Source organism: Sus scrofa, chromosome 5 (genome assembly GCF_000003025.6).
Source record: "Sus scrofa isolate TJ Tabasco breed Duroc chromosome 5, Sscrofa11.1, whole genome shotgun sequence".
In the NCBI taxonomy this organism is placed as follows: domain Eukaryota; kingdom Metazoa; phylum Chordata; class Mammalia; order Artiodactyla; family Suidae; genus Sus; species Sus scrofa.
In genome coordinates, this window is record NC_010447.5 from 41,696,711 (window position 1) to 41,710,672 (window position 13,962).

At 37.8% G+C, this 13,962-nt stretch overlaps 1 protein-coding gene across 7 annotated transcripts in view; it reads right to left on the reverse strand.

The window, feature by feature from the left end:
- Positions 1-13,962, reverse strand: part of FGD4 (FYVE, RhoGEF and PH domain containing 4) — a 195,933-nt gene that overhangs the window by 13,446 nt on the left and 168,525 nt on the right. For all 7 annotated transcript variants that reach the window (XM_021092066.1, XM_021092073.1, XM_021092071.1 and 4 more), the window contains exons 6-10: positions 13,007-13,152; positions 12,121-12,277; positions 8,565-8,703; positions 6,178-6,236; positions 5,703-5,849 (exon numbers count right to left, since the gene is read on the reverse strand). In XM_021092066.1, the coding sequence (XP_020947725.1) occupies positions 5,703-5,849; positions 6,178-6,236; positions 8,565-8,703; positions 12,121-12,277; positions 13,007-13,152 (648 nt within the window). The remainder of the gene's footprint in view (positions 1-5,702; positions 5,850-6,177; positions 6,237-8,564; positions 8,704-12,120; positions 12,278-13,006; positions 13,153-13,962) is intronic.

Genomic DNA, 13,962 nt, shown 5'->3' on the forward strand with positions numbered 1-13,962 from the left:
GAGCAAAATTATTTAACAATACTTACTCTAGAACTTTTATGCTTATAACAAAATTATCATATTTTAAAATTTGTAATATATGTTTCCCTTTGTTGGTTTATAAGTATTTTACTGATATTTAAGTAAACTTATTATCATTTTGGTCAGGAAGCTAGTTAAGGAAATTAAGTTCAGCAACAGTTTATTAGGGCCTTCTATATACCGGAAACTAAAGTTCTCAACCATGTAAGTTGAAACTCTTAGATAATAAAATTTCCAATTGTTGTGTTAGGGATCAAGTCTATAATAGCTGTCAGAGGAAAAGAGTAATATTTAGCAATTAGTTTTACCAATGTGTTTAATGTCAAATTAAAAAAAGGTAGCCAAATTATTAGTTTAATTTCATTAGATCATGGATTAGCACACTAAACCTTATGTAAAAAAAATAGTCACTGTTTTAAACTGTCCCGCATGATTCTTAAGAATTCATCATGTATGAATTAAGAGAAAAGTAAACTATTTTAGCAAAAAGTCTTTTTTTTTCTTTTGGCCATGAATACATGTGGAAGTTCCTAGGCCAGAGGTCAAACCCGTACCACAGCAGCAACCCAAGCTGCTGCAGTGACAGCACCAGATCCTTAACCTGCTACACCACAAGAGAACTCCCAGAAAGTCTTTATTTAAAATGAGGAACTATATTTTGAAACTGATTCAAATTAGTGCCTCATTTTTAGTCAACAATGAATAGCCCCGCTAATCAGCAGCAAGCAATGATTTGAGGAGGGCATTTAATTCACTTTTGAGTATATTAAAACACCCAAATGGGTGAAAGTCTAAGTGGTTGGGTTAATTTGCAGACAGATTCCTAAAGAAGGTCCCTATCTATCTTTCTACTTCATATTTATTGTTTCTAACATTGTTTCTTGGTTTCATATGTATATATTGCCTAAGACAAGCAACTGAGAACTTAAACCCTTACATGCTACGAAAAGTCACAGATTGTTGAAAAGATTAAATGAAGATAAATATCCTGTTCTGTTAGGTCTTCTGTTTAGCTCCAACCATGGGTAACTGTTGATGGACATTTGAAACATTTCAACATGTTTACCGTGACAATGTCTGTTGTACTCATTCTGAAAGCAAATTTTTCACCAGTTGTTCCTCATACATTATTTTGCAACTTCCTATAACCAGTGTCATAAATTTCATTTCCACACTGGATAATGTAGAAACAAAAAGGCACTGAGTACATTTTTATAAGACATATCTGAGCACGACATTTCATATTTATATTTCTAGAAGGGAACATAAGCTATGGCTTCTCATTAATAGTCCACTGTATTCTAAGCACGGCAATCACAACCTCATTGTAGTACACAGGATTTAGAGATCTGAAAATACTCTGAAGGGTTCTCATCATTATCACCACAGTTTGCCTGCTAACTGTTCATGTTATCATTTGTTTCTCTCTTCTATCAAGGCCTTCTCAGGAAGGGATTTGGTCAAGTCTGAATGGTACAGCAGGAACTGCAAAGCAGCCACAAAATGGACAGGGCTCACACTTTCAAGACAGTAACACAAAACAAAATTTTCTGCAAACTGAGTGACTAATGTAATGTCCTAGCAGAGAACATCTGAGCTATCCAATACATGTACTCAAGTTTGCTTTATGAAATTCAGCAAAGTCTTGTTATCTTACAGAAACACAAGCCCGAATGTGGAAGTTCTTAGCATTTGTTTTTGGTAGTTATACTCATACAAGATGACAGACTATTTTATAATGATACACTTTTCTTTCCCTTGCATGCTTTCAGGGTTACATTTCCCCTATTTTTCCTAAGTGGGACTTCACATTCTAAATTGATAATAACTGTATATTAGCCTTAGATAACTCAGGTTACAATCTAATGCTTGCCAATAAATACCCTTTTTCTTTTTCTTGGAGATGCAGGTGATATTGCTTACAAAGAAGTTGTTGCTACATATGTAAAATAATTAAGTAGCTAAGTCCTGATCCCTCTGTGAACCTTGCTCCTGTGGCAAAAGCCACCAACACTTTGTCTGGGTTTTTTTTTCTGGTACTGAAAGAGGAAGTTATAGCAACTATAGCACCAAGTGGACTGACTTTCCCTTTTGGTGAAAGACATTCCTTTTAATCCATGTCCATAGTTCAGAAGTAGTTATTGACAAAGCAGTCTCTGGCTGTGCCAAAACCTAGAAGAAAAGTCTTAACTTTATTAGCAGTGTAGGGAGGTTCCCCCTTCTTGATCTCCAGTGTTCCTCAACTATTAATTTCAAGTCTCTTAAAATATATTATTTCATTGAGATAATTCAATGTCTTACTAGTGACAGTTCATTAAAGTTTGTTTTTTAAGGTAAAAATATATCACTGGAAAAAATTTCCAGTGCCTGGTCTGTATTCAAAGATTAAATAAGAGAAAAAAAAATCTAATTCTGTCTAGCTACAAGGAAATAAGGACTACAACTCCAAATGGCCAAGAATAAAACCTCTTATTCTATGGGATAACTTGATTTTTTTTTTTAAACTTTCAGATGTCAGGTATGGTTATTTCCTTACTCGACAGAGTACCCTACGTTAATATAAAAAGCATGATGTGGAGGTATGCAAATATGCAAACACATGATGATTATTTGAAAACCCAAATCAGATTCTAAATATAATTACATAAATATAATTGTAGCTTTTCAGTTTACAAGTGTAATATCCCCAGAGGAGGAAATTGAACTTCTAGAGAGAAAGGAACATAAAAAAAAAAGGTATTTCTGAAGTTTCTGAATTTAAGAAAAACAAGACGGTCCATGGGAATAAATGAGTGCATATAGGGGGAGAGATTCTCTAACAAGACAATTCTGAAGGGGGAGGATTAAAAGATTACAAGAATGAACACTGTAAGAAATGCTCCTAAAATGGTCTTCCAAAGATGAATGGAGCTTTCCTAAAATTTCTGTTTAGGACTCCAGGGAGCTTATAACTGGAACAAGATGGGTACTTTTCTCAAAGTCGCTACTGTTGTATTCCCCTAAGACCCTTGGCCATCCATCCTCCAAAGAGCTGCTTAATGTGACTCTGCACTAAGGTATTCAATCTAAAACTATTTCCATAACAATTCTCAAATGTAAAAATTAAACCAAGGCAATTGGTTAGACAGAGCTGAAAGTTTAACTGTAGAAACTGTAACACTAATGTGGAAGAGGGGAAAGGAAAATTACCTAAGCACCTACAGAGAGAGTAAGGACAAAGGGAACACCGACTCCCAGGCATTTTGTCTAGAACAGTATATTAAGCATGTCTTTATTTTTTTTTTCTCCCTTTTTTTGGCTGCACCCGCAGCATGCTGAAGTTGCCAGGCCGGGGACTGAATGTGCACCACAACAGTGACGATGCCAGACCCTTACCTACTAGGCCACTAGCGAACTTCTTAAGCATGTCTTTTTAATCTGGATTTTTGGTCTTTGCTCTCTTGGGGGCTTGCTGACATTGGAAGACTGCCCCTTTCAGGACTACCCAATTCTTGGACAGTAAATGACTCACTTGCAAGCATGACTTTCATATGGAAAGTAACAGATCCAGAGCCCACACCCCAACTACCTCCTCTGTTGAGATCTTACACTCTGGCCTGGTGTTTCTCTTCCTCAAGAACTCTGAGGCTAGTACTAGGCTACAGCCCCATGCCCCAGAGCCCAGTGAAATTAGTTATTTATTTATGTATTTATTTGTTTTTGTTTTTTGGGGTTTTTTTTTGTTTTTTTGTTTTTTTGTTTTTGCTTTTTAGGGCCATACCCACAGCATATGGAAGTTCCCAGGCTAGGGGTCAAATTGGAGCTATAGCTGCCAGCCTACACCACAGCCACAGTAATGTGGGATCCAAGCCATATATATCTGCGACTTACACCACAGCTCGTGGAGACACCAGATCCCCAATCCACTGAGGGAGGGCAGAGATCGAAACTGCATCATCATAGATACTCGTTAGATTCATTTCTGCTGCACCACATTGGGAACTCCCTGATAAAATTATTTAAGCTACCAAATTCTAAGCCTGTTTACCCTGCCTTGCCTATTCCTTCTTGCAGAAACTACAATAAAGGCTCTTGCCTACATTTCTGCTTGCTCCCTCTGCCTTCTGACCAACTATGGCACTTTCTCATGGAGCCCCTCCATGACGTGGCATGCTCCCTCCTTTTGGGATCTGTGAGTATTAACTATCTTTTCAGTGGCAATCATCTGATGCGTTGAGTGTACCATACCTAAATAATAAAATCCACATTCCAAAATAAATATACCTCTGAACCCTCCCATGACACCACACCTCCCTGATTTACATTTAATTCTCTGTAAGACTTAAAGGTGAAGTTCTTCTATTGGGCTCAAATGAAGATTCTTATGGTTAATCTGGATATTATCCATAAATTATTTAAGTTATTGAGATTTAAGTCACATACCATAAAATCTACCCTTTTAAAATATATAATTCACAGTTTTTATATAGTTATAAATTGTACAACCATTACTACCATCTAACTCCAGAATATTTCATGCCTCTGCATGGAAACCCTGTCCCCATTCCCTCCTCCCCACCAGCCCTAGGCAACCACTACTTACTTCCTGACTCTATGCATTCGCCTATTCTCGACATTTCATATAAGTAGAACATCAACAGTGTGACTTTTCGTGAATGGCTTCTTTCAATTTACACAATGTTTTCCAAGTTCTTTCATGTAGCATGTATCAGTATTTTATTTCTTTTTACTGCCAGACAGTATTTCACTGCATGGTTATACTACATTATATGTATCCATTCATCAATTGATGGACATTAAATTTGTTTTAACTTTTGGCCACAATGAATAATTTTGCTATGGATATTCATGTACACAATTTTTTTTGTAGACATGTTTTCAATTTTCTTGAATTATACAAAAAGAAGAATTTCTGATCATTTGGTGACCAAATGTTCTTTTTAAAAATGAGAGATACTGAATACCCTCTGCATGACAATTAGACGCCATAAATTCTCCTTTCAAAGGAGGCTATAACTAGACAGTAGAAAACACTAAGCCCCCAACAACTTCTAAAGCTAATGAGATGACTGCCTTGCAGTAGAAAAGCCAGACATGAATAACATCCTGAGAATGTTTCATGTGCCAGTCACTGGACAGCCTTTTTATCAATGTGTCTGTTTCTTTGCCTATTATAACAACCATAGTAATAGACAACATTTACTGAGTTATTACTCAATGTTACCTATTGTTACTCATTGTTAGCTATTGTTAAGATCATTATCATATCATTAGACACAGAAAGGAACTGTAATTAACAGACACCAAAATATAATGGTCTGCATGTCTCAGGGAGAGTGATTATATTTTCAGTAAGTCCCAGACCAACTGTCACTTCCAGGAAGTGAAGGAAGGGGCGGGGATTGACTGCAGTGAAAAGGAACTATGCAGCCAACTCATTGTTCTCCGTGTGTTTCTGAAGTATATACACAGAAAAATACTTCAAAAAAACACATTTGTATCATTGAAAGAACAAGTTTCATTTACTAAGGACATTCCCTGATGTGGAATCCTGACAGTATTGACTAAACCAGGTTAGATATAATTGCTTTGGTGAGCAAGCAAGCATCCTACTTTCCAAGAAGTATATCACAATGTTTAAGAGTTATTCTTATGTGCCTTGCTCATACTACAAAACTCACTAAGAAAAGGTAGCGTTCTTGTGCTGATGTGTTCCGAGCAGCTAGCTTGAGGATCTGTCCTTCTTTTATTAGTTCGTTTGAAGGATTTACAATGTCTTCTTCTTCTCCCAACATTTCATAAATCTCTAAGAGTTTCTTTAGGTTCTCCTAGGAAATTGAAACAAAACACAGCAAGATCAAATATAAGGAGGTTTCACCTTAGTGGCTCTAGTCAATGACCTTAGCCAAAATGTACACAATTCAGAAGGGATTGGAACTAAGCATAAATTTTGGTGTAAAGTATGTCAGTTATGAGCAAATTGAAACCTGGGGAAGAGGGGAGAGGATTATTCCAGATAACATTAAACATTTTATAAACAATCTTTTTTATTCACCTGTATCAATTCATTTTGGCCCCAGATTGTAGATAACATTACACTATATCATTGGCAATTATCTAACTAGAAGATTCCCATTTCTTCTGAAAACCACTTACCATTTTTCTTATTGCACTATTAGAATGGCTTGCTGCTGTAGATATAATTTCAAGTGATTCTAAACAGGAAAAAAGAAGAGTAAATATATTTTGTCCTTACTATGTTACTAGATAACTGAATAGCATACAATATACAATATAATAGGAAGAAATGGAGTTCAAAGATAAAGGTAAAAGCAGGAGCAATTTCTTTTATAAACTGGATACTTTCAAAAGTTCATCTGTAAGAGGATTATTTGGAATTTGCAGGGCATTTTCTCATAAAAAGTCATATACAGTGATTAGGTTCATGGGTATGTTTAATCCATAAGGGATCTTCGAAATAACAAACACCATGTACACTAGCTTGGTACAAGACACTTTGTTAGAAGGTTTTATGTATTTTGTCAATTAATTCTTATGCAATCTTGAATGGAAAGTATATTAACTTCATTTGGCAGGTGAAAGAAGAAGAGAGTGATGTGACGTGGCCAAGGTTACACAGCTGATAGTGAAGGGCTATAACAGAATTTAAGTATTCTGACTCAAAGTCCCACAACATTTCAGCAGTAGTATTTCATTAGTTTTATGAGCAAATTAACCATCAAGCATAATCAGCTGTCTTTGGGAAAGCACACAGTTTTAGCCTCGGGCAGATGAAGGGGCATCTTCTGATACCAATGTTGATGGAGGGTTTTGTTGCTAGGGTAGGTGGTAGCAAGAAATGGGAGTGGGAACTGATATGGGCAAGGTAGGCACTTTGGGACTACAGGTGAAAAGCTGTGGGAGCTGAGGCTTCATGCTGGATCGACCTTAGGGAATGTTCTCAATCCTACATCCTGTCCTGCTCACTTCCTTTCTTTTCTATCTAGTGAATACTTTTGGGTTAATTCTGTTACCACAACAACCTCATCATTCGGAACTAACTTTTCTGTCTTCTTTGTTCCGCTGGTGAACAAAACACATTTTTGTTGCTTTCCCCTTTACTTTTTAGGTCTCTAAAAGTACTTCTGTGATCTCCTTAGAATTTTAGTGTAAGTAGGAATGGGAAACATTACACAACACCCTATTTTGTTGCTGACTCTTGTTTTTGACATAGGTACCTTAGCAGACGTCAAATTCTTTCAGTACAGAAGAAATGGAATTTTTATTTACATTTTGGAGAACTATCCTGATTTGGGCAACTCTGTATATTCTATACAGGACCCAAGGTAGAGGGAGACAAATTAAGATATCCTGAGGCCATTGCCAAGAGACAAGTTTGAGGAGGAGCAATGGTGATCCAACCTATAACCCTACCGCTAGTTTTGCTACTCAAACCAGGCACTCAGACCAGGTGAGTGGAAAGTGGTGATGAAGTGGAAGAAGGCAAGTTAGGATAATTCAAACTGTAGACGAAGAAAGGGGGGGATAAGTTCCTGTGATCCCCAGTTGACTTGGATGGGTGGAGAAACATCAGAGACAGACAATGCTCAGAAAAAGACCAGTCTCCAAGACCAATGACTGTATTGCATTCTTCATCTCTCATCAAGGTTCACTTATAATAGCTAACAACAAATTATTAGGTAAAATAATAATGTTTTAAGATTGTACACCAGTATTTTTAGTACTTGTTGAATACAAACCAAGTTAAATTTTCATTCTTGACAGTTAATTGACTCTTTTTTTTTGTTATTTTTTTTGGCCATGTCTGCTGCATGCAGAAGTTCCCGAGCCAGGGATGGAACCTGTGCCACGGCAGTGACAATGACGGATCCTCAACCGTCAACAGAGTGCTAGGCCAACAGGGCTCTCTGTTAGTTGATTTTTCAAAAGTACACAAGAAAACAAATTCTTATAGAAACTCTTAAGCCCTAAAAAAAGCCTTTCGTTATGATCTAATGAAAAAAATAAAAGATAATGAGTAAAACAGGAATAAAGTTTTCCCAGGGAAAATGTTAATTGACACTCGACAGTACCATTTTCTCTTCTGTCTTAGAATAGATAGAGATCACTTTGCTTGGGTTATTTTTACATAGTAAATGTCACCTTAGTTTTCTTGGTATGCATCAACCTACCTAATTAACCAGCAGCACTAGTAATTCTGAATGGTTGCTTTCTTCCTGTGAGAAGGTAATTGTGTATTGCTATTTTAGATGTCTCTAAGGCTATAGTTTTATATCTCAGAGTTAATGATTAATGTGAAAATAGAAGAAGAAATGTGATTTGCATTGCCCTAAGCCTGTGATCTGGGCTCAAAAGTGCCTGCCTAATTGAGGTACTGATAACAATTTCCAGCGAGGTTATTTTCTGGCACCAGTATTTTACTAAAATGGCCATGAGACCTATCTCACTTTGGAAGCATAAGGCTGCTTGGCCACCAAGTTATCCCATAACGGAAAGGGGTGGGGGTTGGGGGAAGCATTTACTTTTAGCATCATTCCAGTCCAGAGAATCAGGGGGCAGTTTCCTTAGGTAATCCTTAAGGAGCATCTCATACCGGGGAATCCGCTGAACAGGTTCTAGCATGTGATGCTGCAAAGTCAAGTTCCCGCAGATCTTCTGTTTCTGTAATGAGAAAGGTTTTTTAAAGAAAGATTTAAAAATTGAGGTAGCCAGTCTAAAAATCCAACGTAATACAGAACTTTCATTAAGGGCAATCATTTTCCTACAAAGTGTGGTCTGTGCATCATCTCTATTAGATACACCTGGGATGCTATTACAAATGGAAATTCTAAACCTCCCACCAGTTTATGAAACCACAATCTGAGGCCACGTCCTGGGCATATGCATTTAAAAACACTCTCAATGTTTCCATTAAAGTTTGAGGACCACCAATTTGGTGTAGGAACATAAAAGAAATCAAGCAGAATTTGAAGCAAGGAAATTCCAGATTGATGGCAACCACTTCATTAGTCACTACAAGGGTTTGTAAGGTCACATTATTAAATCACACTCCAGAGATTTTCAAAAGAAGCACCTGTTTAATGAGATTCACTAAGTACAACTATATTAAATGACTTTGGGGTTCAACAGAAACTATTTCATAATAAGGCTACCATAAATGTCATTTCCTTTGAACTTAAAAAGGAGGACTCCACATGTAGAAGAACGACAAGATAAGAAAATTCTAATTTTTCATTAGGTATGGCATTCTTTTCGATTAGAAACCAAACTGTATAAACGGATTTCATTTCTTAGGGCAAAACTGAGTCTATAGCACTTGCTTTCAGTAAGATGTTAACATGAAAAGAAAGAAAAAAAGATTACTTGAAAAATAAGGTGTGTTCTTGTTCATATTAAACAAAGCAGAAACCCTCTTAAAATATTTACTGATGACCATGATCAGGGCACTGGCAGGGTAAAAAAAAGTTGTATTAAGATGTGATGTTTGCATTCAAAGTAAACAGCTTCATAGAGAATGGACTATTTAACATGAACTCAGGTGAGGGCAGGGTTTAGGCAGGGGAATGAGCAAGACTAGGGGAGCTAGGGCAGGGAGAGGGACCTGGAGAACAAGTCCAAGACAGTGGGGCATGAAACATGTTCAGTGAAAGGGAGCAGCTGAGTTTTGCTGGGAGACAAGATATTTATAGGGAAACAAGAGATGAGGAAGAAAAGGTAACCTGGGGTAATAATGTCAAGCTAGGTTTAGAGTTACTTCATCTAATGCAGGTTTTCATGCAGGGGAATGATATCATTAGATATGAGATCTATTAAGATTAACCTACTGCAATGTGGCTTTAGGAAGACGTGGTAAAACTAGTTTTTAAGTTATTATCATTACCAGGAAAAAAGTAAAAAGAGCCTGAAATTAGCATGGAAGCAGAAGGCTAATGGCTTTCCTTAACAAAGTGTAAGATACAAATTTTATAAGTTTAGGTGCCTCATTTGATTTTCTCCAACAAGCCTATTGTGTGTGTGTGTGTGTGTGTGTGTGTGTACTGAAAATATTACTGATTCCCTATTTTTTTTTTTTTTTTGCATAAAGAAACTAAGAGAGTTTTCTAAGATCAAGTGACCAAAAGTGGCAGACTAGGATCCTAAACTAGGTTAGTTGAGCCTCAGTCTACCACCCCTTTCACAATCCCATCATTTCCTGATAATACAGAGGACAGACCTTGTAGGGATAGAATTATACTATTTGATAAAACGCAATAATGACCATTACCACCATCATGCAGTGAGCACTTATTATGCAACAAGCTCCAGGCTAAGCCCCTTGAATACAGTATCTAAGAGGCAAATGAGCACTTAACAGAGAATGAGGATGAGTGACAAATCAAAGATTAAAAAGCCAAAGGCCAGGTGGAAAAAGTGTTTGGGAGCTAAAGATAGGAAATGGAACATGATGACTTTTGCTATGACAGAGAGAGGAGATTGGCAAAACCTCTCCTTTAAAAAGCAACTTTAGGAGTTCCTGTTGTGGCACCCAACCTCTACTAGTTTCCACGAGGATGCAGGTTCAATTCCTGGCACTGCTGAATGGGTCGGGGATCAGGCATTGCCATGAGCTGTGGCGTAGGTCGCAGACATGGCACAGATCTGGTCTTGCTGTGGCTGTGGTGTAGTCTGGCAGCTGTAGCCCTGATTCAACCCCTAGCCTGGGAACCTCCATATGCCACAGGTGCAGCCCTAAAGAGCAAAGAAATAAAAAAATAAAAAATAAACAAAAATTTAAAAATGGATAAAAATGATTTAAAAACAACAACCATTTTAGCACTTTGGAAACTGACCAAAGGTACACAACAATCTGAAAAGTGTTTGTTTTCAAAGCTGCTGAATGTTAAGTAAGAACAGTAACAATTTGTAGTATTCTGGCCTGGGGCTGTACCTATTCTTCCCCCAGCTCAGTTGACAGGAAGGTTCTGTCAGGGTAGGACAGGCTGTGAGGACTGACGTTGAAGAGGGCTTCTGTGATTTAGAGTGGAGAACAATGCACGTGCCCAGCAACACTGTCAGTGGACGTGATGATCTTGAAAGTGGGCAAGTGAGGAGAACCAATGTGATGTCCAATGTGACTGGACAATCGTTTTCTGGGCTGGGGCTATGTGAATAATCAACAGAGAGGGAAAAAAGCCCAGACCAACTAGTCTCCTGGTCACCCTGAGGTTGTGGAGATACAGACAGGAGATGTGAAAGGGCCCTGGGGACCTGAAAATGGCCTGATCTCTAAATATGTGCTCCCCTTCACAGATGGGGCCATTGGCAAGAAGAGAGGGTTACTGGATCGAGGTAAAGTACCTGTGTTCAATTACTGATCCTGAACTTACACAGATATAGCAGCAATCTCTATAGAGCCAGGATCACATATAATATCCAAAAAAAACTGAGTAGAGACCTTAGTGGCTACACACCAGAGGAGAACGAGTGTTCACAAATATAGTCTAAGCAAGTTCATAAAGGAACTACAACCACTCTCAGTAGGGAAAATCTGAATCCTTGCCACAACAAGTTATCTATAATGTCCAATATGCAGCCAAAAAATTGATACAGTCACATAAATAATAAAGTATTAACATAAAATGAAGAAAAAAGGCAGTCAAAATTGTCTCTGAGTGAACTCAGAGATTGAATGTAGCAGATGAAGACTCTCCTGGCCTCAAAAGCAAATGGAGAATTATTGTTTGGTATATGGCATGTGCTAAATAAAAAATTTTAACTTCGCAGAGATGATTTCTGCATGGTTCGGAGTAGAATAGAATTTGGCTAGGTGTCTCAGATCTCTCCATCTAAATTTTAGATTTTTTTAAATGATTTTTTTATTTTTCCATTATAGTTGATTTACAGTGTTCTGTCAATTTCTACTGCACAGCAAAGTGACCCAGTCATACATATATTCCCACATTATCCTCCATCATGTTCCACCACAAATGACTAGATACAGTTCCCTATGCTATACAGCAGTAAATTTTAGATCTTGAAGGCCTTATGCTCTGTATAGAAAAAGTAATTTATAGCCTTGAACAAAAAGAGTCCTATTACCTGAATTTCTTCAACTACTGACTTGAACTGGGGAATACGCTCTGTCATGTTTTTAACCAATTCCATTGCATTATCAAACCCCTTCACATATTCTCCATACATCTTAAGGAATGGTGCCAATTTCTGAAGGATGTCACCAATTCTAGGAGTCGTTTCCCTGTATGAAATATAGAAACAAGTCGTTAAAGTTTCTTACAGAATGAATGAATTAACAGGACTCCAAATGAAGTTATCACTTCCTATACACAGCCTGTGTTTTATCAGATCCATTCCGTTGTGAGATTGACAGAGAGTGAAAAAGCCCCTTTTTAAGTAGGAATGACGCAGAGAGAGATGCTATGGAACTCTTAAAGCTCCAGATTACCCCTCATATCTTGTCTCCACTAATCAAAAGATAGTTTGAAAAGCTGAGGTAAAATCCTTTTCAACTAAAGCCGAAAATGTACCACAATGTCTATGAGGGGTTTTAACAGGAAACATTTGCATAAGTGTTTGTTTACAGCTCTGTGTAGCATTATTATTTCAATTTGTTTTTGTTTTTTTTTTTTTTTTTTGTCTTTTTGCTATTTCTTGGGCCGCTCCCGCGGCATATGGAGGTTCCCAGGCTAGGGGTCCAATCGGAGCTGTAGCCGCCAGCCTACGCCAGAGCCACAGCAACGCGCGATCCAAGCCGCGTCTGCAACCTACACCACAGCTCACGGCAACGCCGGATCGTTAACCCACTGAGCAAGGGCAGGGACCGAACCCGCAACCTCATGGTTCCCAGTCGGATTCATTATCCACTGCGCCACGACGGGAACTCCCTATTATTTCAATTTAACCGCTGAATAACACAGCATCTACTGTGACTGCCATAGCTATATTATTTGCTATTTACTTCTCTTACCATTCTTGCATTCTCTTCTCCAGCTCTGGCAATAGGAATTTACTATGGAAGGCATTTATTGATGAAATATTAGAAAAGATTTTATTCACCATCTCTGCTGGAAATGAGCCTCGATTTGCTTCTTCCAATAGTTTGCAGTAAAATACCTGAATAAGAGAAAAAGTAAACATTACTTCAAATTTATTAGTTAACCACCTAGCACTCACTGTGCTAGGTGCATAACGGGCTCTTAGTAACTTTTTGTTGACTAAATGTAAAAGTTCATGATTCAAGAAATCAATCAAGGAGTTCCCACCATGGCTCAGGGGAAACGAATCTGACGAGTATCCATGGGGATGCATGTTTGCTATCTGGCCTTGTTCAATGGGTTAAGGATTCGGTGTTGCCATGAGCTGTGGTGTAGGTCACAGACTCAGCTTGGATCTGGCGTTGCTGTGCCTGCGGTGTAGGCCGGTGGCTACAGCTCTGATTCAACCCTAGCCTAGGAACCTTGGTATACCATGGGTGCAGCCCTAAAAAGGCAAAGAAAGAAAAATCAATTTTGAGATGGAGAAGTAAGAATATGCTTTGAGAAGAACTAAGAATTAAAATTAGGAAACTTTAACCTAGGCTGTGCCTCTATCTGTAGAATGCTAATCTTTTCTGTTCCAGAGAATTTCCAATTCAGGTTAACAGGATTTACCCTTCCTAACCATAAGGAGAGTTAAGAGATATGGAAAATTATATACACACACAGTAATTGTGGTATTTTTACTCCTCTTTATGTTTTGAATGACTTCTATGGCTCTTATTACATATTGCCCTTTATTGTGATTTGCTGGCATGAATCTCATTTTCCCTTTAAGACTGTACACTCCCTGGGGAAGGAAAACATTATGATTTAGTTCTCACAGTAGAACAGGTGCTTAATAAATATGTGTTCAATTCATGAACAAAAGAATATTTCAGTTCTCAGA